Below are 22,456 nucleotides of genomic sequence, written 5' to 3' on the forward strand. Positions count from 1 at the left end.
AAAGAATATGCCAATCTGTTTATTATCATCATGGCACATAAACTTAAATAAGACAAATAAAAATACTTCACAAAACTTTAGCCTTCTGTTAACAACGACAAAAATATAATATTCTTAATATCAGCACAATCGATTTGCCAGGTCAAAAAAGACCATCCATTGTTGGCTATCTGTGGCTGATTAACACAAACTTAAATATATTAGAATAGGCCCTCTAGTGTCAAAACAAAAAACTCAATTAAGTGGCAACAAAAAGGTTCAGTGGATGGCAAAAAACTTTTTAGATTCTGTGGATAACAAAAAAAACGTTAAGGAACTTTTATATTTAAGAGTTCACTGTATTGTATTAAATACTGTATTAAATAAACGTTTAAACAATTTCATATAATAAAATGGATCGGAAAATTAATCCGATTTTTTTCTGTCCTTTGGCAATTGAAAATATCATTGTTAAATCCATTGTCAAGCTATTTTATAGTATTTTTCATTTACAACTGTCTCCATTATTCTGAAACGTAATTGTTCATAGACAAAAAAAATATGAAAATTATTTCATTGACATCACATACAAAACACGGATGCAATATGACTTTAATAACTCTACAGCGCCATCTTATGGCCCTTCACCGGATACTCTCTTTCACTACAAAAGCTCACTTCCTTATCAAGGACATTTTTGCTTGTTTTTCGGCACACCTACATGTTGAACTTTACTATAACAACGACGCACAATAATTTCTTATATTTCGTATATTTTGATGGTTAGCAAAAATAAAGGGTGGCTAAATAAACACTCGATTTAAATGGAAGAATAGATTCCAAAATCACAGTAAGTTAAATAAATGGCATTTTGTTCCGTTGTGTAATGGAAAGTACCCACTGGTGCTGATCTGGGATCATTTTATAAAGTTATCGCGGTTCAGAGCGCTACATCCAACTGATCCCAGATCAGCCAAAGCGCAAAGGCAGCGCATGAGCTCGTGATTCCATCGCACGAGCCGCCGAGATCCGCGCCGCGGTGCATTCTGGTCTTAGTTGAAAGATTCAAGATGGCGGCGAGCAGGAGACTACACAAGGTAGACGTCCAAACCGGGCACTTTTTACACCTCCCATTCACAATAATTACACGTGACGACGCGGTGTTGGTTTAAACACGAGTTTAACTCGCCAAACCAGCGATTTGGTCGTTTGTTAGGGCTTAATCGGCGTTGAAGCGAGCGCTTCTCGCGCCCGATGACTCGGCTCGCTACGCGTTTCCAAACACGAAGGAGGAAAAGCGCCGGCGGAGGCCTCGGGACGGTAGAACCGGGTTTATGTCAAAATCGGCGAGACAGAGAGACACGTGTCAAGTTTGAGTGGACTTGGGTGTATTAATAAGCCGTTTCATTCATTGACAGCGAGTAAATGGCGGAAATATAATGTATGAGGAGAGGGCAGAAGTGTTCGCTGAAATTGGATTTGTCAAACTGGGCTCGGTTGTGTTCACGCGGATCCGAATTCATCTTGAATGAAATATTTGAACTTTATCGGCTGCGAAAGGGACCTAATGGATCTAATAAACTAAACGTTATAAACTGAATGGCTTTAGAAAGGACACAAGGGGTCAAACTGTGTCTGATTAATAGAAACTTAAATATTTACCCTGTTTAGCATTAAATGCCCAAAATAACCAATGACTAGTATTTAATAAAAATTGTGTCGTGAGTTTCAGGTCACTTCTAAAGTTACGCCCTAAAGTAAAAAATCGAAACCGTAAGTGACTTATCGACAAGCTTTCGCTTTACAAACTTCCGTCCTAAATCACTTCATTCACTTGCGTACATGCAAATTAACAACGTAGATGTATGTAAACGCCCATTTTTGACCGTAAATTGTGGTTTATTTGATGTTTTAGTACGTTTATGTACAGGTTATTGGATTATGCCGAGTATGGCAATATCATGCAGTAATGTTGAATTCACTTCCTTGTTAGATAACAACGGCCCTAAATGTCAATCAGCTGTCAGTAGTTGAGGAAAATTATTTGCAATCGTAAAAAATTATACAAGATTTTTGTTAGAAAACAACAATGGGTGTATATGGTGGTGCATGTTTATGTTTACATGATGCTGCTTTTTTAACATAATAATTTTATTTGGTACTGCTTAGGGTTCGTATATTAACATTTATGCATCACTTACAATGTATTTAAGGTATACATTTTATTTGTATGTGTCTCCTATTAGTCAAACCCATACATTTTGTGGGCCCAACTTAACCTCTACCAGTTGAGCTATACAGATGTTAAAAAACAGCTATTGGACAACAGTAGTGTCTGGATGGATATGGTGTTGTATGTCACTTTGCATGGTTAAGGTGTGGCTTTAGGTCAGTTAAGTCCTTCGTCAGCTGCTGACTGTAAATAACTAACTTCGCGGACTGATTGTGTCACAGCCAAGCTCAGGTTTTACTTTAGGGTTTGCTTCTTGACCGGCTTATAGACTCATGAAAAGTCTTGTTTGATATCCATATAAACGGTATTCACTTTTCGTGAACCCCTTTCACACATCGCATTGATCCCAGAAAATTGCCATAGATTGTTGGGATCAGTCCCAGAACGTGCCCTGGGTCAACAAAAGGCAGAAACAATGCCGTAAGGTGTGTGTTTGTAGTGATGACGCACGTGTTGTTGTTCCGGAAGTTTTAAATCCAGATTAGTATTCACAATAGAAAAATGTTTGCAAACTGAGATTAAGCAGAGCTCTTGGGAGAAGGAGAAATCGCAGGTCATAAGCAGATGATGCGGAAATGATCATACATATCATGCAATGATGTCACGTGATGTCATATTTTTACGGGATGTGTGTGAACGCCCAGATTCCAGAAAGTCACTAGAAGTGCGATGAACCAAAATCAAGCAGTCCTGGGGCAAATCCCAGGAGACGTTATCCATGTATTTTTTATAATCTCTGTGTGAAGGAAAATTAGTGATTTAAAAAGTTACTTGTACATTAAAAATGGTTAAAACTACATTTCTATATAAGTAGTACGCTTATATGGGTGATTCTCACGAAATCTGTGTCCAGCATCAGAATTTTTAAAAAGCCTCTTAAGCCAATTTGTTTTGCACGTATAAGATTAAGGTCTGAACTTACTATAACCATTATTTTTAGAGGATTTAAAAAATATTTCCTATAGAATTATTTAAATTTTTAGATTATTGTTATCAAAATTATCATTACCGCAACATGATATTATAATTAAATATGCTTCGGTAATGAGAACTAAAAAGTTGTCTAGATACTATGACAAACAAAATTTCAACTTTTATCTGCGGAGAATAAATAAGAACTGCTTACCTGGTAGCCATCTTGAGTGTCACAGTCAATTATATCCATTAAAACATTTTTTTGAAAATGTTAGTTCCTTGAGGGCTTAAACAATGATTGAAAATCGTTGCGGAGGATGAGAAAATTGGTCTTGGACACATTAATATTCCTTATTATTGTCTCTACATTTACCAAGGATCACAAAATACCACGTTTCTTTACTGTAAATGTTTGTAGTATAACATTTAAAAATTTTTATTTTAGATTTTTTAATTATAAATATTTCCATGTCAAAGAACCCAAATCCAGTCATGTGCACGTTGCGGTAATGAAAATTTATTTTCCCCTTAAATGTGGAAAAAACAACAAAATTGGTTTGTATGATGTCATTTAAAATCATGTGCAAAATAGTACATGAAGAGATGTTTGTAACTGTATGTTTCTTATTTTGATACTCATACTTTGCATTTACGTTTTTATCAAAATATTTCATGACACCTCATAAGTCTAATTTCGTGAGAATCACCCATATAGTGTTTCATGTGTATAATTGTGACAATTGAAATGTAATATCATTGTTAACAAACCTTTGTTTTCAGGAGCTTGAAGAAATCCGCAAATCTGGGATGAAAAACTTCCGTAACATACAAGTCGATGAATCAAACATATTGACATGGCAGGGCCTCATTGTTCCAGTAAGTGTTTGAAATATATCATATTCACAGGTTATCAGCATGTGCATAACTTATACAAACGCATGCATAGTGCGTCCTAGTGCTGGGCTATTTTGAGTTTTAGTAATATATCAGTATTTTTTTCCCTGCATGAGACAATACCGTCTATATTGGTATGGTCTGATATGACATTTGCAAAAGAAGCTTTGTCAGAAATCTACACCGAGGTCAGATGTAAGCTTTCCAATCAGCTTGCATATTGTAAAGCTGTGTATTTTCAAATGGGAAGGAAAATCCTGTCTTGAAATTTTATTTTCATCATACTCTGTTCTAAAAAAAAAAAAGTGATTGTGACATCTCACAAGGCTTTGACTTGGCATGTAAACAATTGTACATCATCATCCATCCCAAAATTACATAGTTGTGAATTTCGGTCAATATCGCCCAGCTCTAGTGCAACCTCTCTATTTCATAATATTATCAAACATATCCTATTTGTACATATTGATGATATTAACTTCAAATTATAGTTGTAATTATGTACACATGGCAGTCAGACAGTATGGACTGAATTGTGCTTACAATACATATTTACCTTTTCTCTCACAGGACAACCCTCCATATGACAAAGGGGCGTTCCGGATCGAGATCATCTTCCCTGCAGAATACCCTTTCAAACCACCCAAGATTACGTTTAAAACGAAGATCTATCACCCCAACATTGATGAGAAGGGACAGGTCTGTCTGCCTGTTATTAGTGCAGAGAACTGGAAACCAGCCACCAAAACTGACCAAGTAAACTTTACTGCAGTTGTTACAATATTCTTCAATCCTTTACCTGAGGACGGTTATGGCTCAATTAGATCTTAATGCTTAAAGACCAAGAGAAATGACACTTGTCTTCATTTTGTTTGGTAGAAATCGAGCAAATGTATAGATTTGTGATATTGTGATGAAGATTAAGCGTGTAGATTTATTCACCCGATGGATGACGTTCACGCCGCCAGCGAGAGCGTAAAAAAAACGCTCTGACGCTCAAATGCATTCTCTGGAATCCTCTCAAGCCGAGGTTTCCGCCTTGCGATTGGATACCACCGAACTGCATCATAGCTCATTACCATAAAGTAATGTCAATCCATGTGACAGCAATTTGCACCAAAACGTATTCGTTTTTTATTTAGGCTACTTAAAATGTATATTTTAATTTTTTTCTTTAAATATAAAATGAATACATAATCACTCTACAATTAATATTAACTGAATTTAAAGATTATCTACACTTCTGAAACTTTCAGAATTATAATTAATTTGCACCTGTAAAAACTTATGTTAAACTAATGTTCAGGGGTTGTACGTCTTTAAAATTAACAAAGTTCTTGAGAATCGTGAGAGAATGGTGATCTTTTTTTTAAGCAAAAGAATCATGATTCTCATTTTATACAGAATCGTGCAGCTCTAATACAGAGCTCTTTAGACTATACATTTTTAGTAATGTAGATCACAATTGTGTTGTACGGTTTACAGAAATAAACACGTTTGGTATTTACCTTCTGAACACAAGCGTGAAAAGGGTTTCTCATATTTTGCACTTACCTGCTGAATTTGAGTGACTCGACCGGCTTGGCAAGAAAAACAAATGTACAATAAATATAAAGTCACAAAAACCAAACAGCTACTGTTGCAGGTAGTTTAGATATTTGCATTAGGCCTACTTTTATCCATAAATGTATTTTAAGTAATATCAGTTGCATTTCCATTACCTTTCAAATTGCGAAATTGAAAATACTCCCAATGGAACAAGTCAATTTCACAATAGCTTCCACACTATAAAAACTATTGGTTTAACTTAAACAAGTTACCTGGTTGCCTTAAAAAATTATTAAAATAATATTTTTAAATCAACTCAAACTTTTGAGGCATCCATGTAACTTACTACTAATTAAATTGAACCAACAAATAATTTTTTTACAGTCCAAATATTGCAGAGAAGTTTTTATGCTGATGTGAGATGAACTTACAGACTATATTGCAAAACTGCAACGGAAAATGTTTTTTACAGGTCACCTGACGTGCATGAGTCATATTATCATTCTTGAAATTGTGTATTGTAAACCTTCCAAAAAACCTTATACACGGCCCCTCCCAACTATAGGGTCTTTCCTTGCCATTAATTCTTGGATAACACGCCTGCGTTTCCTATTAAAGTAATATTCCACTTTCATAAAAATAACATCCCGATAATTTCATCACCCCTCTTTCTTTGTTTAGTCAAGAAGAAATTTAGTTTTTTGAGGAAAACATTCAAGGATTTTTCTCAATTTAATAGACTTTATTGGACCGCAACAGTTTACAGTTTCAATGCAGTCTAAAAATTGCAGTTTCAACGCAGCTTCAAAGGGCTCTAAGCGACAAAATATGAACTTTTAAACCACATCAACTTGTCTTGCACAAGCCATGTGACACGCCAAGCATGACCTTACGTATTCCGTAATCATGTTGCAAAGTCACGCATGACATATGTAAAACTACCACTCCATTGTTTACAAGTGTGGAGAAAGAGGACCATTCTGACGTTGCTGTATGTGGAGGATACTAATTAACTCTTTCCCCGCCATTGACGAGTCAATGCATCAATTAAGAGAAAACGCTTCCCTGCCAATGACTAGTTTTTCTGGCAATATTTATTTCCGCTATTATCCACCAGGCTCTTAACCAACTTATAAAACCCTGGAAGTATTCTCTTAGGGCAAACAGTTTAAACTCGGTGTATGTTTTTAGGATCGCTCTGAATCTGATCTCGTATCAAAAGTCCGTCACAAAAATGCAATTATCTCAGCTTTTTGCTTAAAATTTGTTTTTTTGAAGAAACCTATCCATTTGAGAGGTGATAAAAAGACAACAAATAAAGGTAGAATGAAATGGTTTTTTTTTTTTAAAGCAAGAGGGTCTGTTCTTTCTGGAAGGCATTAAACTTTTGTGAAAATCATAAAAAAAATTCTGGCGCTAGCTGGCAACTTTTTTGAAAACGCTGGCATGGAAAGAGTTAATGTCTTTGTGTCAGTTCATTTTTTAAAATGGTCCGCAAGTGTGCATTTCCCACATGTTTCTTGTGACCTTTTGACGTAATTACGCAATACGTAAGGTTGCGCTGGCACTTCACACGGTTAGTGCAAGACAAGAAGTTGTGGTTTAAAATTGATTTTTTTTATTTGCCGAAAATGACTATTGTTTGGCTTGATAAGACCCTTATGGGATCATTTAGAGCCATTTGAAACTGCATTGAAACTTGTTGTAAATTGTTGAGTTCCAATAAAAGTCCATTAAATTGAGAAAATCCTGTAACGTTTTCCTTATAAAACGTAATTTCTTAACAAAGAAAGACATAAACAACTTGGATAACATGGGGATATATTATCAGGATTTTTAATGAAAGTGGAATATTCCTTTAAAAATAATGGCTAATTGGGGTGACTGCTATCAGTCCTTCCAGAAAAACGCGGAGTTTTTTTGTGATTGTTGCGGGCAAAAATCCTCGATTTTGCGGCACATTTTCTTAAAAAATGCGATGGAATATGCGGGATATTTATGCAATTTATGCGATGGAACTTGCAAAAACTGCGGAAACTTGCAAAAGCTGCAATGATGTTCACTCACGTCACATAATCACGTCACTTCATAACGTTCCCATGACAATAGAGGACACGGCTGCGCTTTTGGGAAGTAAATGCAACATTTTTCAACTTTCTGCTAATATATATGTGACTTTTTGCTACGAAAATGCGGAGATTATGAAATCATGCAAGCCCCGCATATTTTGTGCGTGGAAAATGTAATTAATGCGGCGAAAGTGCATCGTATTTGGAAAAAATGCTGCCCCGCATAAATATGCGGACTTTGGCTGATTATGCAATATATCGCGCGATTGCACAATCGCGTTTTTCTGGAGGGACTGTGCAATAGACTTAAACCTACCAACATTCATCGCCGCAAATTTTTTAACGACTTATCGTAAGTCATTTATTGTAAGACATCAGTCATTTGAAACACAGTTGCTTGCGATAGTGTTTTTTAATTAAGAAAATATCACCAAAGTTTTGAGTACATGCAATCGGAAGAACTATTTGTATGTAAGCCATATTTCAAAAGCTACGAGTGTCTATAGATTTTACAGCGATATATCAAAGCAATCTGTGTTGTTTTAAAATTAGATAAGCTAAAAAATTATTTTTTGCGAAACGTTTTGCCTGGATAATAAAGCAGTTACAACAAACCACACCTATAGTTACTTGCCCCGTGATAACGTCCAGTAACATTGTGTTATTTTCTTTTTTGCTTTTACAGTAATTCAGTCGCTCATTGCCTTGGTGAACGATCCACAGCCAGAACACCCTCTGAGGGCCGACCTAGCAGAAGAATACTCAAAAGACCGTAAAAAATTCTTTAAGAACGCAGAAGAGTTTACAAAGAAACACGGAGAAAAGCGGCCAGTGGACTAACAATACCAGACAAGTGTGTAGCCCCACCTCCAGAACCCAAACCCCGCCTCCTCTCCCTCTGATCTCCTTCCCTCGCTCTACTACCTTCTACTCAACAACCCAACCTCTACCCCGCTCCCTCTTTCTCTCCTTCTCCTCTCCTTTACACGCGTCACTCTAGTCGAGCTGGAGAAGTACAGCACAGCTGCGGCCTCCGTCTACGAGCAGGACGTCGTGAGGACATCTGACCTGGCATCCTGGTTTCATCCTGGTTTCCTGGTTAGCTTGAGGCTCTTACTAACTTTCTACTATGTTTTGTTTTCTTTTGAAGTTTGAAAACATTTAAAATTGGTTAGAGGATAACTTAAGACAGACGAGGCAGTTGGAAAGTGTGAAATTGTATACGGAGCTTCGGTAACGATTGCTGTCTGACCCTTTTTGTAATGAGTAAATGAATCGTTGCATTACACCACCAAACTTTCAATTACTTTTGGAAGTGACCGTTCACTCAAAAATCTGAATCGATTGTAATTATCATGTATATTGTTATTATTGTTATTATTATTTGGTTCCCTTCTCATGCTACGTGCTCTTTAATTTTCCAAAAAAAGGAGAAGGAAGGGAGGATTGCAGCGACAGCAGCTAATATTTCACATAACCTTTTTACTTTCACTGCACTTGTTGGGTGGCACGTTATGTCTGGGGAGCAGACGACGTTCATCCATTTACCGAGCCTGGAATCGGCGAAACCACTGTAAAGTCAATAACAGCGGCGTCTTAGAGGCCAATATTGCTATGAAATACTATGTTTCACAAAGTAAAAGTGTGAGTGACCATAATTTTCCATGATGATCACTTATTTTAAACATCTCTCTTTTAACATGTTTCATAGGAAATTCTTGTATATTGCTGACTATTTTGGTTTAAACGTGAAAATGGCCCCTAGATTTACAGAAATGTACGCTACTGAGAAATATTATTCCACCTTTCCTCCTGAAACTGAATAAACACAGTAGTTGACAGTGGGTTTTCTAGAATATTCTCTATATTTTGCTTAAAACATGTGTTTTTTTTTTTTTATTTCATCCCAGTTAATGCTATAATGGTTTCACACCGTTCCTTCAATTGTGAACTAGACAATAGTCTATTCTGGCTTTTTCTAGTTCGAGATATTTAAGTAATGGATTTAGTTTCTTGAATACGCCTCAAATGCGCCACCTCTTTAGTCTTCACAGTGTCTATCCTTTATTTTGACTTCACGAATGCTCCACATTTTATGTACCTAAATAAAAAAGGAAGACAAAATCCAGGGAATACTGTTATATACTCCAAGCACTGGCCAGCTCCTTTTTTTTTTTTTTTTGAGAATTCTGATTGGTCTGAGATTTCTTAATAAAACCAGTTAACCAATCAAACTATTCTTCTGGGATTTCCCAGCTGAAATGGCACTGGTTGTATGATGTAAACAAAACTTTAGAATGAAACTAAAACTAAACTTTACAGTTTAGTGATTGTTTAACATGAAGATGTTAGCATTAATAAACTAGATATATACTTTAAAGATATTTTCTTTGAAGACTTTTTTAAAAGAAATAAAATGTTGCTTTAATTACAATTTAGGGGCTTTGTTAATCCAAATATTTCATTTTTTCCTAGACAAATTGGTTCTAAATAGAATTGATAAAGTATATACACTCACCTAAAGGATTATTAGGAACACCTGTGCAATTTCTCATTAATGCTATTATCTAATCAGCCAATCACATGGCAGTTGCTTCAATGCATTTAGGGGTGTGGTCCTGGTCAAGACAATCTCCTGAACTCCAAACTGAATGTCAGAATGGGAAAGAAAGGTGAATTAAGCAATTCTGAGCGTGGCATGGTTGTTGGTGCCAGACGGGCCGTTCTGAGTATTTCACAATCTGTTCAGTTACTGGGATTTTCACGCACAACCATTTCTAGGGTTTACCAAGAATGGTGTGAAAAAGAAAAACATCCAGTATGTGGCAGTCCTGTGGGCGAAAATGCCTTTTTGATGTTAGAGGTCAGAGGAGAATGAGCCGACTGATTCAAGCTGATAGAAGAGCAACTTTGACTGAAATAACCACTCGTTACAACCGAGGTATGCAGCAAAGCATTTGTGAAGCCACAACACGCACAACCTTGAGGCGGATGGGCTACAACAGCAAAAGACCCCACCAGGTACCACTCATTTCCATTACAAATAGAAAAAAGAGGCTACAATTTGCACAAGCTCACCAAAATTGGACAATTGAAGACTGGAAAAAATGTTGCCTGGGCTGATGAGTCTCAATTTCTGTTGAGACATTCAGATGGTAGAGTCAGAATTTGGCGTAAACAGAATGAGAACATGGATCCATCATGCCTTGTTACCACTGTGCAGGCTGGTGGTGGTGGTGTAATGGTGTTTTCTTGGCACACTTTAGGCCCCTTAGTGCCAATCGTGCATCGTTTAAATGCCACGGCCTACCTGAGCATTGTTTCTGACCATGTCCATCCCTTTATGACCACCATGTACCCATCCTCTGATGGCTACTTCCAGCAGGATAATGAACCATGTCACAAAGCTCGACAATGACAATGAGTTCACTGTCTAAAATGGCCCCCACAGTCACCAGATCTCAACCCAATAGAGCATTTTTGGGATGTGGTGGAACAGGAGCTTCGTGCCCTGGATGTGCATCCCACAAATTTCCATTAACTGCAAGATGCTATCCAATCAATATGGGCCAACATTTCTAAATAATGCTTTCAGCACCTTGTTGAATCAATGCCATGTAGAATTAAGGCAGTTCTAAAGGCGAAAGGGGGTCAAACGCAGTATTAGTATGGTGTTCCTAATAATCCTTTAGGTGAGTGTATACTGGTTTGTCTTGATGTGTTTATTATTAAAAATGGATTATGTAAAGGGATACCCAAAAAGTGCACCCAAAATTACATTTATTATTACATTATTATTTACTTTCTCATGTCGTTATAAACACAAAAAGTTGATACTTTGAGAAATTATGGTAAGCACAGTTGATGGGACCCATTGACTTCCATGGTATTTGTTTATCCTACTATGGAAATCAATATATTTCATCAGCATTATTTGATGATATCAAAATATCACCTTTTGTGTTTACAACATGAGGGTGTGAAAATGACATAATTTTCTTTTTTTTTTTATTGCATCAGTGTACTTCCCAATACTGAATTGCATATTCAGTCGATCCTTTAACATTAAAATGATGCACACCGAATAAAATGAACTTTGCTTTTAATTTGATTTCAAAATAAAAATCTCATAAATACATTCATTAAAAACATTTTACTTCAGGAAAATACACTGCAATTTAAATATAAAGTAATTGCTACATGTTCAGTTATCTTCATAAAGTACATTACAGACATAAATATGTGGATTTTCTTCCCCAATTAAATCCAATTTAAAAATTGCACCAAGATGTTTAATCAGTCCACAGTTAAAACCGCACCCCTATGACCTGGAGTGTTGTTAAAGGTGTTTAAAGGCACAGAGGTGGATCCCCTGTTGCCTGTAGTAACTGAGCACCGAAGGGTCCTTTAAAGTATTCAGTTCGTGTAGTCGGTCCGTGGACTGCGAGAAATCATCCGGCCCTTCTCCACATCCACCCTGGTGCGGATGACTCGGATAACCTGGATGCACCATCAGCTCAGCTGTAACTGGTTGATGGGAGTCAGCTGTGGTTTCACTGGTCTGTGTCAGTATTAATGGAGAAATCACACCATCATCCAGCGACGACGCCTGCGCTTTCAGCGTGAAGCCTAAAGCTCGTTTGAGGTTGGGGATGGACATGTTTTTACCCATGGTGCTTAGACCCAGATATATGTCAGGCCACCTGAAGGGACACAATATTATATGATTCTTTAAGGCATAAAAATTGACATCTCAAAATTGTGTTATATCAGGTGCGTAACAATTATAATTGTTACACATTTTTTTGTATGTGCCCACTTATGTGTGGCATAAAAAGGAACATAAAATTATGTAATTTTTATATGTACGGGAGGGTTTTAAGATCCCAGGAAAGCTAATAAACAACCTCAGGTTGCCAAGTAACTGATGTTGATATGCCAGCCAGGATCATGTGACCCTTTAAAAAACAAAATGACTTCCTTGAACAGCTTACATACCTAATGCCATGTCGATGAAAGACCTCAACAGATTCAAGGGCATCTTTTTCAACCTGTGTGTAGAAGTATCGAAGATGGGACGGGAGGAACGTGCAGAACGTAAGGCCGGGCTCCACAGGCACCCGTGTGTAGGTGATCCCAAAATCTGAGAGCACTCGGGCAAACACTTCTCTGACCTCTGAATGCAATTATGTAGACATAAATAAACAGGAATAAAGTAAATGTAATCACTTTGTCTACAGATTTATTTGTTGGCATTTAGAGATCAATTAGGCCCAAGAAATTTAATTATATCTCATATTAATCTCAAACTTTTAATTAAGTGGATTCTTAAACATTTTTGGGAAATGTATCACAAATTACAAGTAAACTATATTTATCACACTCGTATACGATATTATACAATACTAAGATTTAAAACTATGTACATATGTATACTAACTTACGAATGTAAATCTTAGTACATAGACAAATATTTTAAATGTATGCTCCGATTCTGTAAAACTATTTATTCTCTGGTTTAAGATTAGTGAGTTATGGGTTATAATATAAAAACAACACAATGAAACTAGTGCATATGAAGCAATGACAATTATCATTAGGATTGTTAAAAAGCACTTTGGCCTCACCTGGCAGCACATGAACATGCTGATGGCCATCCATATGATCGGGCATGTGTCCAATCAGTTCACAGAAACGGTTTACCTGTGCCCTAAGCTCAACATCCACCTTTAAGACATAACAACACAATTGTTTGTCTTTAACTAAACACAAATATAAAATCAGTACTAGACCCCATTCACACAGCACTTTGTTCCCAAACAATTTTCATAAATTGAACACAAACACGTCCCAAAATTTTCTGGAATCGCTCCCGTAAATAGGACGTAGTATCATTGCTGTAACATACACGGAAAGCATTTTTTGTGAATAAGATGCAGAAAATGCTGTAAGGGGCATGCCATAGTGAGGACGCGAGTGTCATTGCAACAAGAAGTTATGGTTCTGCTCTTTGACGCAGGGATTTAAACGCAGATCAACATTCACAAGGAGAAATGTCGGAAAACTGGACTGAAGCAAAGATCAGGGAGCTCGTCATTATCCGTGGTGAAGCTGAGAGCATTCACCAGCATGACAGAACAGCGCATCACGCGCTCCTTATGATCTTGTCATAAACACATATGCATACGCATTTTTCTCTGGAGAAACCACGGATAATAAGCAAACTTGAGACGCTGTTTAAAAAAACTAACAAGTGCAGGAATTTAAATACGTCACGTGTCTTTACAGTATGTGTGTGAATGCACACAGATTCTGGAAAATAAATGAAGAGTTTGGTTCCAAAACGCAATAAATCCATTTTGACAAATTTTGGTAAAAACGTGTTTTCTATACCAAGAAAGTGACAAAATGAAAACAACTATTTTCTGTTACAAACTTTCACATAGCATCTTTAGGTTATATAAACATAAAAAATTCAAATCCATAAGTTGATTTTCAAAGATTTATTATAAAAACTGATTATTTTTTCCGCAAAATGCAATAAATCCATGACAAGTTTTTATTCAAAATGTTAAAAAACTATTGAATCAATAGCCTATATAAATGTGCATTCATCTTTGCCATGTTATATTCATTTAATTGACTAGTTGTACACACTAATTAAAAATATAAACATTAATGTCATTAATCCAAATACTTACTTTGTCATATTAAGAACACTGTCATTTCTGCGGTTATACTTGACGTCCTCGCTTAACGTTTTTTACAGCGATCATGTCAAATGTTTTGGTCCTGCTCGATTTTCGTTGACTTTGAGTAAAATTATGGAAAGTTTTTCATAAGATCTCCTGGGGTCAATGTGTTAGCATGAGAAGCTTGATGCTGTCGGGAGAACAAGCACCCGTCTCCCGAGTGCCTCTCGTGGAAATTATTAGATGTTGATGGCTTATGTTTCTTTCCCATCACAGAAAACAACCACATGTTTATGAATGCAATTAAAGTATTACACGGGACAGCGCCAATTAACGGGTTAAACTTTTAATGCAACCAGGTATACACTGTAAAAAATATGCAGCATTTGTGTTACTTTAACTTAAATAATTAAGTTACCACTTTTTACTTGATTTTATAAGCTATGTCAACTTTTCACAACCTAAAACTTAAAACAGTAAGTTGAACTGACTTGCAAAACCAAGTTGTTTTACTTCATGCTGCATTTTTTTTACATTGGGAACCCTGAAGTAAGTTACATTCGCATTCAAGGACCTTTCAAGGACTTTCCTGGTCCAATACCCTCAAATTCAATGACTAAATGTGGGGACACATTTCAACTGAGAGCAAGGTTACATCGCGTTACCTTTTAAGATACATTATTGCTGTTCCCTTTCGAGGGAACTTGTGTTGCGTCACTGCTTAACGACAAAGACAGGGTGACGCGGGAGTCAGGAAGTAGATCTGAAATACTGCCAAATATGGCATTAAAGGGACGCAGGAATTATGGCAAGGGAGATGCAGCGTCTCGTTCCCTTCTCAGGGAACAACCGTTACATACGTAACCCCAAACGTTTTCATGTGTCAAACACAACTTTGCAAAAAAGCATTTTGGTATGAATCAACATTCGCATACAGAAGATATAAGCATTTAAAGCTTAAAAAGTCTTGAATTTTTATATTCAAGCACTTTCAATGACCCGTTTTGTATGTATATTTTCAAAAACTTCCCAGGGCCTTGAATTTTTTCGCCCAGATTCACAAACTTTCAAGGACCGGTGGGAACCCTGTTACTTTTTATGTTGAACCAACAAATCTTTTTTCAATGCTTTTCTGACCCTGAGGCATCCGTTAATCTTATTTGTCAGAATTTTTGTAATTATTTTATGCTTGAACCAACTATACACAAACATGCAGAATACATTAAAACAAAATGCATACATAAACAAATAAGTTAGTGAATAATATGTCAATATTTTTTCTTTTTCATTGATAACAATTTATGATTTACATATCTGACATTACTGCTGTAAGCGTTACATAACAGAGTGCCTTGTTTGCTTTATACTGTTCTAAGTACTTAGATTAAAAAGAACAAAATACCATAAATGTCATATCTTTTTCAGAGCAAAGTCCTTCAGCGCTTACCCATTCTGAGCAAGCAAACCTGAATATAAATCCACACCTTTGGCACAGATACCCATTTAAAATCACCTCTTGGCACAGATTTACTGTATGACTACTAAATATATGCATTGGTATAAGAATCCTCAACAATATTTGCTTTTTAGTATATTTTGACAAGCAGTACCACATGGATGCTAAGTTTCCTTTCAGTTTGTCTCATCCGTGGATGAGTGTGTCCTGTTTTACCTCCGACATCTTGAGCTGCCCCTTCTGCAGAACCTCCCGGAATCCCATCTTTCCATGAAAGAACCCATCTTTGTTAAGAAGCGTTGATCCTGTCAGTTTCTGGAAAACGGGTAGACCTTCTGAGAGATTCGCATGGAGTCCAATAGGAATGTTATACCTGAGTGTTCACATAATAGTATAAATGCATCTGAATCCATCACCCAACTGATTTTTTTCCTAAATTTAATTCAAATTGATTTCTCCAGCACTTTTATGATTTAACACTGTTGCAGGTACATTTTAGAATAAACAGTTGATAAAACAAAAATAAAAAGGTAAAACAAATCAAAGAAATGATCAAATATATAGCCTAGAATACATTTAACACATTTAACATGTCTGCCTTTACCCAAACTTGACTATACAGAGTCATGATGCATCATCGTCACCAATTTCCAAGTAAAATTGCAACATACACATACACGTAGGTAGGCTAATGTACAAACACAAAGCAATTCAAAGTATTAAAGTGGTATGAAGAAATGCAGTACCTTTTAGCCAAATCTGCGGCATGCTTCGCCGAAACTGCATTCACCAAAAGAGACACATTGGAGATCCCACCAGCTCTATAGCAATCCACAATCCCTTGATTTCTTCTCTCGCAGTACCCAAAATCATCCCCTGTCACCACCAGCTTCACTTTGGGTTGAGGCATCTTGTCCTCTGCTCGATGCTGACACCAACAGTTAAATAATAAAAGTCTTAGGAGGAGTCGTGTGGTGGTGAAGGATGAAATCATTCAGGCAGGAAAGCAGGAAACAATGTTTCTTTGAATTAACACGTCACTTAATAAACATGACTGTATCAGATCCTTAGGTCTACGTCCGTGTTAACATGTTAGCTGCCAGTGCCACTTTAATCTAACAAATCCGATAACTCATTGGGTTTCATGGATTTCATTTAACCCTTTGATCTATTAACAGCCGGTAATTCTAAGAAACGAATCACTAAAAAGACTAAATCATCTCTTATTCAATGTTTAAATATCTGACAGGAAGGATGTTGTAATCACTTACCCATTTTAATGTAATGTGTTTGCCATCCGTCGGGTTTTATAATGTATCGTGTCCAACCCTGTGCGGTTCAGACCCGGCCGAATGCGTTATAATGCAATTTCCTTTTCCGGAGTTATAGCGCCCTCTATAGAATGTGATTAAAATAACGCCAACATCTAAGTCGAGTTTCCACTAGTGATGCATGTAGAATCAATACACAGTAAAAGGATTTATTAAAATGGGAATAATAGATTTGATTAAATAATCCAGTAACGTAAAAATTAGGCCTAGTACAATGTATGCCAGGAGCAGAGAGCAAGATTGTATGTAGCACAAAAGTTATGCATTGGAGCATACGTTCCTGGGAATAAAAAAATAACTTTTGTGCTTCTAAAGCAATGCTTTTGAGTTACAGTGACATATTTAATTTACATACCTGTATTATATTACGATGTGCATCATCATCATCATTAGCTTGCAGTAAATAATTAGTTTTTACACTGACTCACTTAAATTGTCATTAACATTTGTAGAGAAAAATAGCATAGGCCTAGGTCTTACAAAACAGTACAGTATGGATCTATGTGTGAAAGCAAGAATAACTGAAGCTTTCGAAATAACTTCTGTCGACTCATACTAAAACAAATGAGATCACAACATGAGGAGCATGTAGGACATTGATGTTAATATAGGCCTATATGTCTTTAAATAACAATGCAACTATTAGCTGTGAAGTCATAAATGTAAAATATAAAGTTATTATTTTTAAAATATTTACTTGTTTAAAATTAAGTTAAAAGAGACACATCATCTTTCAAATGTGTTCATATTTTGGCAAATCCTTTTTTAGCTGTTGAATCTACAAGCATCAGGAAGCCATTAAAACAGACATGACTGAAAAAGAAAGTTTTGGCAAGAAAATAATACATTTTTATTTTGCTTTTTTAAAGATAATCAGAAGATGGACTACTCTATTAGTTGTTATAACTTGTTTAGGCTTCTTAAGTAGTATTGAAAACATGTTGTGATCTAGGTTATACTCACCAGAGACAACAATCCACGTTTTTAGGAACGTGATCCTTAATCCTTGTAAAGACCTCAGACATCAGGTGTGACTTTGCATACGTGGTGTCTTGTGAATAGTTTTCCTAGACACGTAACCTCATATAGAGATATGAAAAAAGAAAAAGTCACTGAGAGAGAGAGAGAGAGAGAGAGAGAGAGAGAGAGAGAGAGAGAGAGAGAGAGAGAAAGAGAGAGAGAGAGAGAGAGAGAGAGAGAGAGAGAGAGAGAGAGAGAGTACGTACACATCTGGTTTACACGTCTGTGCTTTGGGAAGTTTATTTAATTCAAAACATAACTTTTAGAAATTTACTTAAGTTACATGTTTTGTAAAGTAACCTTTGAAACACAATTGACAGAGTTAGATTATGTTTTTTTAACACAAGGGGATGGATACATACATGACACGTTGTTCTTGCATGACGTCATGACAGCATTGCAAAGCATTTTCTGCGCTCCTTCAAATTTTTTTACGCAGACAGTCGTGCGTTGTTTTCCTAACATTATAAATATAAGTAATTGTAGCTAAATACCGAAAACAGTTACATTATTTTTAAGGAATGGCAATATTTCAGTAAGGCAATAAACGATCACGTAGGAAGTATTTTATGTTTTTATTATTTATTATTTTATTCATCGTATTTGGTATCTCAGCGCAGACACGTGTGCGCACAAGCAGGGCAGAATTGCAACGTCGCGCGGTCTCCTGCAGATGGCGCCAGAGAGAGTAAACGTATGAAAGGTGGGACGCGCTAAATTTTAAACCCCCAAGCTGTTCAATAAGCAATTAAATTTGATCAAAGCAATAATTTGATGAGCTTGTATGTTTGTACATTGTCAATATTTGCTTTTTCATAAACTGTTTAAAAGTATAAATTGTCTATAAATAGCCTATAAGTGATTTTAAGCAAGCCATATTGTATAACAATTTTTTCGTTAAACAGGAATTAACATTTAATTTTCATTTATTGACTCTTTTATTCAAAGCAGTGGTTTCGGAGAATGGGCGGATAGATGGATGGACTTTAACTGTAAGGTATGTCAAAACAGAAACTTTTTATTTTATTATATAAAAGCACAAGAACAATACGTTATTACATAGTTCGATTTTTTTCAACATAGTAAGATTATTACCATTAGCTGCCAGAAAAAAACAAATATAAATAAATAATACAATTACATGAGTTCAGTGTGTAACTATTATTTTTTGCAAGTCACAATACAATCAGTAAACAAGATGATAATCATTACAAATCAATTTACTGAACAAATATAGCAAATACATATCGTGTAACTTTAAACAATCTTTTTTAACCGAAAGTGACGTCGCGACGCTTCAACCAATCACCGAGTTCCGTGTGTGCTCTCCGATCACTTCCTTGTTTTCGGACTTGTCATGACTCGATTGGTTAGAAAGCGAGTCGGCGTTTGAATGGGACTCTCCGTATCCATCTTTCTGTTATGTAGATAAATGCGAGCTTTGACGATGGGGCAATTAAAAGTTACAGCCGTCCTTCTGGATTTGGTTTTATTTTGTGTCATGTTTACTCAGTGCGGTGGTCGTGATGTGGATTCGAGCTATGTCACGTGCGGATCTCTTGTTAAACTGATGAACACCCGGCACAGCGTCAGACTCCACTCGCATGATGTCAAATACGGCTCAGGTATAACGAGTGTGAACGATGAATATCATCTAGCTTTATTGATTTGGTCAAGTTAGTCGTAAAACAATACTAAGTTATAATTTAGTATTCGATGGTTGTTTTATTTGCATATTTGCTCAGCGTTATAGCAGCTGTGCATGCATTAGCCAGGAAGCTAACTTGATAACTTCAAATCTATCCCATCAGTAATAATAAAACTGTCAGCCTCTATTTGGCAGTCTTTCTGCCCAAATCTGTTTTATTTTTGGTAGTTTATTGGTTCATATCTGGTAGCGGTAGATACATGTAATTACGTATCTGACGACAGGTGCACCCACAATAGAGATAGTGCCATGGTAATAAGATGGAAAGTATGGTAATACTATGGTAGTCTCGCAAGTACCATGTAAACACGATAATCATTCATATATTTAAGCTGCAGTGTTCCTGTGGCTCAAAGGTTTGTGCCTCAGCAAAGCAAAGGTCATGGGTTCAATCTCAGCATCACAAATACTAATAAATGAAATGCTGAATGCTCTTTAAGTTGCTTTGGATAAAATGCATACATGTAAATGTGTATAAAGTGCCATATATAAAATACCAACTGATACCATGATTTACATTTTACATTTATTTCATTTGGATGACGCCGAAATGGCTTGCAGTCCATTGCAAGGTATACATTATATACGTGTCTGTATCACAGTTGCATACAGCACATAATCTGTGCTAATAATTTGAATATTTGACAAATTTATAGTCTAAACCTGTATGATTTTTTTTTCTGTTTTTACAAAAGATAATTTAATACATGATGGGGTAGCCACAGTGTTAATGGTACCTATTTACTCCCATAGTATTTGTTTATCCTACTATGAAAGTCAATGGGTGCCATTAACTGTGTGGTAATCGTCGTTTATCAAAATATCTTTTTTTGTGTTCAACAGATGAAAGAAACTCATACAGGTTTAGAATGAATAAATGATTTTTTTAGGGTGAACTGTCCCTTTAACACTAACAAGTCACATTTGTAATCTCTGCAGGTAGTGGGCAGCAGTCAGTAACTGGTGTGGATTTGGCAGATGATGCCAACAGTTACTGGCGTATCCGTGGGAAACCCGATGAACCTTGCCAACGAGGAGTACCCATTCAATGTGGTCAGGCCATACGAATCACACACATGAAGACGGGCCGCAACTTACACTCGCATCACTTTACCTCTCCACTGTCCAGCAACCAGGTATTTTTTCACATGCACACATTTTAACTGTAGTATTAACACATTTGAAGTCTCCAGAGGCTGCAAATATGCATTCTCATTCTGCTTGCCTACTGGTTAAGTCCTGTAAATGACTAGATTTGTATTATCCGAATGTATTTATTAAAAATGTGTTTTGTGCCTGCAGGAAGTGAGTGCATTTGGGGAAGATGGAGAAGGTGATAGTTTAGATGTATGGATAGTACAGTGCAGCGCAACATTCTGGGAGCGAGACGATGCCGTGCGATTCAAACACGCCGGCACTGAGGTTTTCCTCAGTGTTACTGGAGAACAGTATGGTCATCCAATCAGAGGCCAGCGTGAGGTCCATGGAATGCCGTCGCCCAATCACCATAACTACTGGAAGGTAATGGAGGGCGTTTTCATTCAGCCCAGCAGTGATCCAATGCGCCATGATGAACTCTGATGATGGGCTGATGGAGACAAACCGCGCTGTACTCTGAACAACCAAGAACTCGACTCACGTCCGCTGTGAAATCTTTCTTATTTAAACCTTCAGTTTCTTAGGGAATGTACATTTGTTGGTCAAACCACTCTCGTAGTGCAGCAAATTTGTAACTTTTACAATCGTTTTGGACTCGGTTTGTTTATTGTTTCGTCGTTTTCTTAAGATTGGGACGTTTTGGTTTGTATAGAAAATGAATTAAAATGACAAACTTGTACTTGATTGTGGACCGCAAATGAGTGTATTTTATATTATTTATACTTCGATCTACCAACACATTGCTCATATTTGGAACAATTGAATAATGCTAAAAAAAAGTAAATAAATAGGAATACATTTGCACACAGCAAATCCTGACATTTTTCTGGATATAGTTCATTTAGTTTTCCGCTCGTATATGACCAAACATGGACACAATTTGATAAAAGTTTAAATAAATGTTTTTGAAAACATTAGTATTAAAGGTTTCATTGCTGTCCATGCCAGTTAAGAAATATTATTAGCTATAGTTTGTTACTTATGATTCCCCTCCCATGTACAATGTTAAAGAGATAGAAAAATGACAATTCTGTCAAGTTGTTTTAAACAGGACATTTCACAAGACTTTTAAGATGTCAAATACATCTTTGGTGTCCCCAGAGTACATATGTGAAGTTTTAGCTCAACATATCATATAGATAATTTATTATAGCATGTTAAAATTGGCACTTTGTAGTTGTGAGCAAAAATGTGCAGTTTTTGGTTGTGTCCTTTAAATCCAGATTAGCTGATCTCTGCACTAAACAGAATTGCCCTGGTTGGATAGTGCAGATTAAGGGGCAGTATTATCCCCTTCTGACATCACAAGGGGAGCCAAATTTCCATGACCTATTTTTCACATGCTTGCAGAGAATGGTTAACCAAAACAAAGTTACTGAGTTGTTCTTTTTCACATTTTCTAGGTTGACAGAAGCACTGGGGACACCATTATAGCACTTAAACTTGGAAAGAG

The 22,456-nt window shown here is 36.4% G+C and overlaps 3 protein-coding genes across 7 annotated transcripts; 2 read left to right on the forward strand and 1 right to left on the reverse strand.

The window, feature by feature from the left end:
- The first annotated feature begins 930 nt into the window (after positions 1-930).
- On the forward strand, positions 931-9,479 carry ube2l3b (ubiquitin-conjugating enzyme E2L 3b). The gene is made up of 4 exons (XM_073861006.1): positions 931-1,076; positions 3,908-4,003; positions 4,592-4,776; positions 8,322-9,479. Exons 1-4 carry the CDS (start codon positions 1,050-1,052, stop codon positions 8,476-8,478), a joined length of 465 nt encoding a protein of 154 aa, XP_073717107.1. The 5' UTR covers positions 931-1,049; the 3' UTR covers positions 8,479-9,479.
- A 2,244-nt stretch (positions 9,480-11,723) lies between these two features.
- Positions 11,724-18,231, reverse strand: ydjc (YdjC chitooligosaccharide deacetylase homolog). Of its 5 annotated transcripts, none has more exons than XM_055198458.2 (7): positions 18,081-18,231; positions 17,058-17,181; positions 16,533-16,714; positions 16,003-16,159; positions 13,266-13,365; positions 12,637-12,814; positions 11,724-12,341 (listed from the first exon to the last, which is right to left on the reverse strand). In XM_055198458.2, exons 3-7 carry the CDS (start codon positions 16,694-16,696, stop codon positions 11,978-11,980), a joined length of 963 nt encoding a protein of 320 aa, XP_055054433.2. In that variant the 5' UTR covers positions 16,697-16,714; positions 17,058-17,181; positions 18,081-18,231; the 3' UTR covers positions 11,724-11,977. The 5 variants fall into 5 exon arrangements, with proteins under 5 accessions (XP_055054433.2, XP_055054436.2, XP_055054437.2 ...); XM_055198461.2 differs by having other exon boundaries at positions 16,533-16,742; XM_055198462.2 differs by lacking the exon at positions 17,058-17,181 and having other exon boundaries at positions 18,081-18,224.
- Positions 18,232-19,478: 1,247 nt separating this feature from the next.
- On the forward strand, positions 19,479-21,701 carry sdf2l1 (stromal cell-derived factor 2-like 1). The gene is made up of 3 exons (XM_055198456.2): positions 19,479-19,762; positions 20,785-20,981; positions 21,148-21,701. The coding sequence occupies exons 1-3, from the start codon at positions 19,570-19,572 to the stop codon at positions 21,424-21,426; spliced, it is 669 nt and encodes a 222-aa protein (XP_055054431.1). The 5' UTR covers positions 19,479-19,569; the 3' UTR covers positions 21,427-21,701.
- The last annotated feature ends 755 nt before the right edge of the window (positions 21,702-22,456 follow it).

Source organism: Misgurnus anguillicaudatus, chromosome 22 (genome assembly GCF_027580225.2).
Source record: "Misgurnus anguillicaudatus chromosome 22, ASM2758022v2, whole genome shotgun sequence".
In the NCBI taxonomy this organism is placed as follows: Eukaryota; Metazoa; Chordata; class Actinopteri; order Cypriniformes; family Cobitidae; genus Misgurnus; species Misgurnus anguillicaudatus.

Bases quoted from the DNA above. Each gene is read 5' to 3' on its own strand.
- ube2l3b (XM_073861006.1), top strand. From the start codon at position 1,050: ATGGCGGCGAGCAGGAGACTACACAAG. The intron at 4,004-4,591 runs GTAAGTGTTTGA...TTTCTCTCACAG, and splicing joins GGCAGGGCCTCATTGTTCCA to GACAACCCTCCATATGACAA. The intron at 4,777-8,321 runs AGTAAACTTTAC...TTTTGCTTTTAC, and splicing joins CCAGCCACCAAAACTGACCA to AGTAATTCAGTCGCTCATTG.
- ydjc (XM_055198457.2), bottom strand. From the start codon at position 16,780: ATGATTTCATCCTTCACCACCACACGACTCCTCCTAAGACTTTTATTA. The intron at 16,160-16,532 runs GTACTGCATTTC...GTGAACACTCAG, and splicing joins GCCGCAGATTTGGCTAAAAG to GTATAACATTCCTATTGGAC. The intron at 12,342-12,636 runs GTATGTAAGCTG...GTGTCCCTTCAG, and splicing joins TTTCATCGACATGGCATTAG to GTGGCCTGACATATATCTGG.
- sdf2l1 (XM_055198456.2), top strand. From the start codon at position 19,570: ATGCGAGCTTTGACGATGGGGCAATTAAAAGTTACAGCCGTCCTTCTG. The intron at 19,763-20,784 runs GTATAACGAGTG...TAATCTCTGCAG, and splicing joins TGATGTCAAATACGGCTCAG to GTAGTGGGCAGCAGTCAGTA. The intron at 20,982-21,147 runs GTATTTTTTCAC...TTGTGCCTGCAG, and splicing joins CTCCACTGTCCAGCAACCAG to GAAGTGAGTGCATTTGGGGA.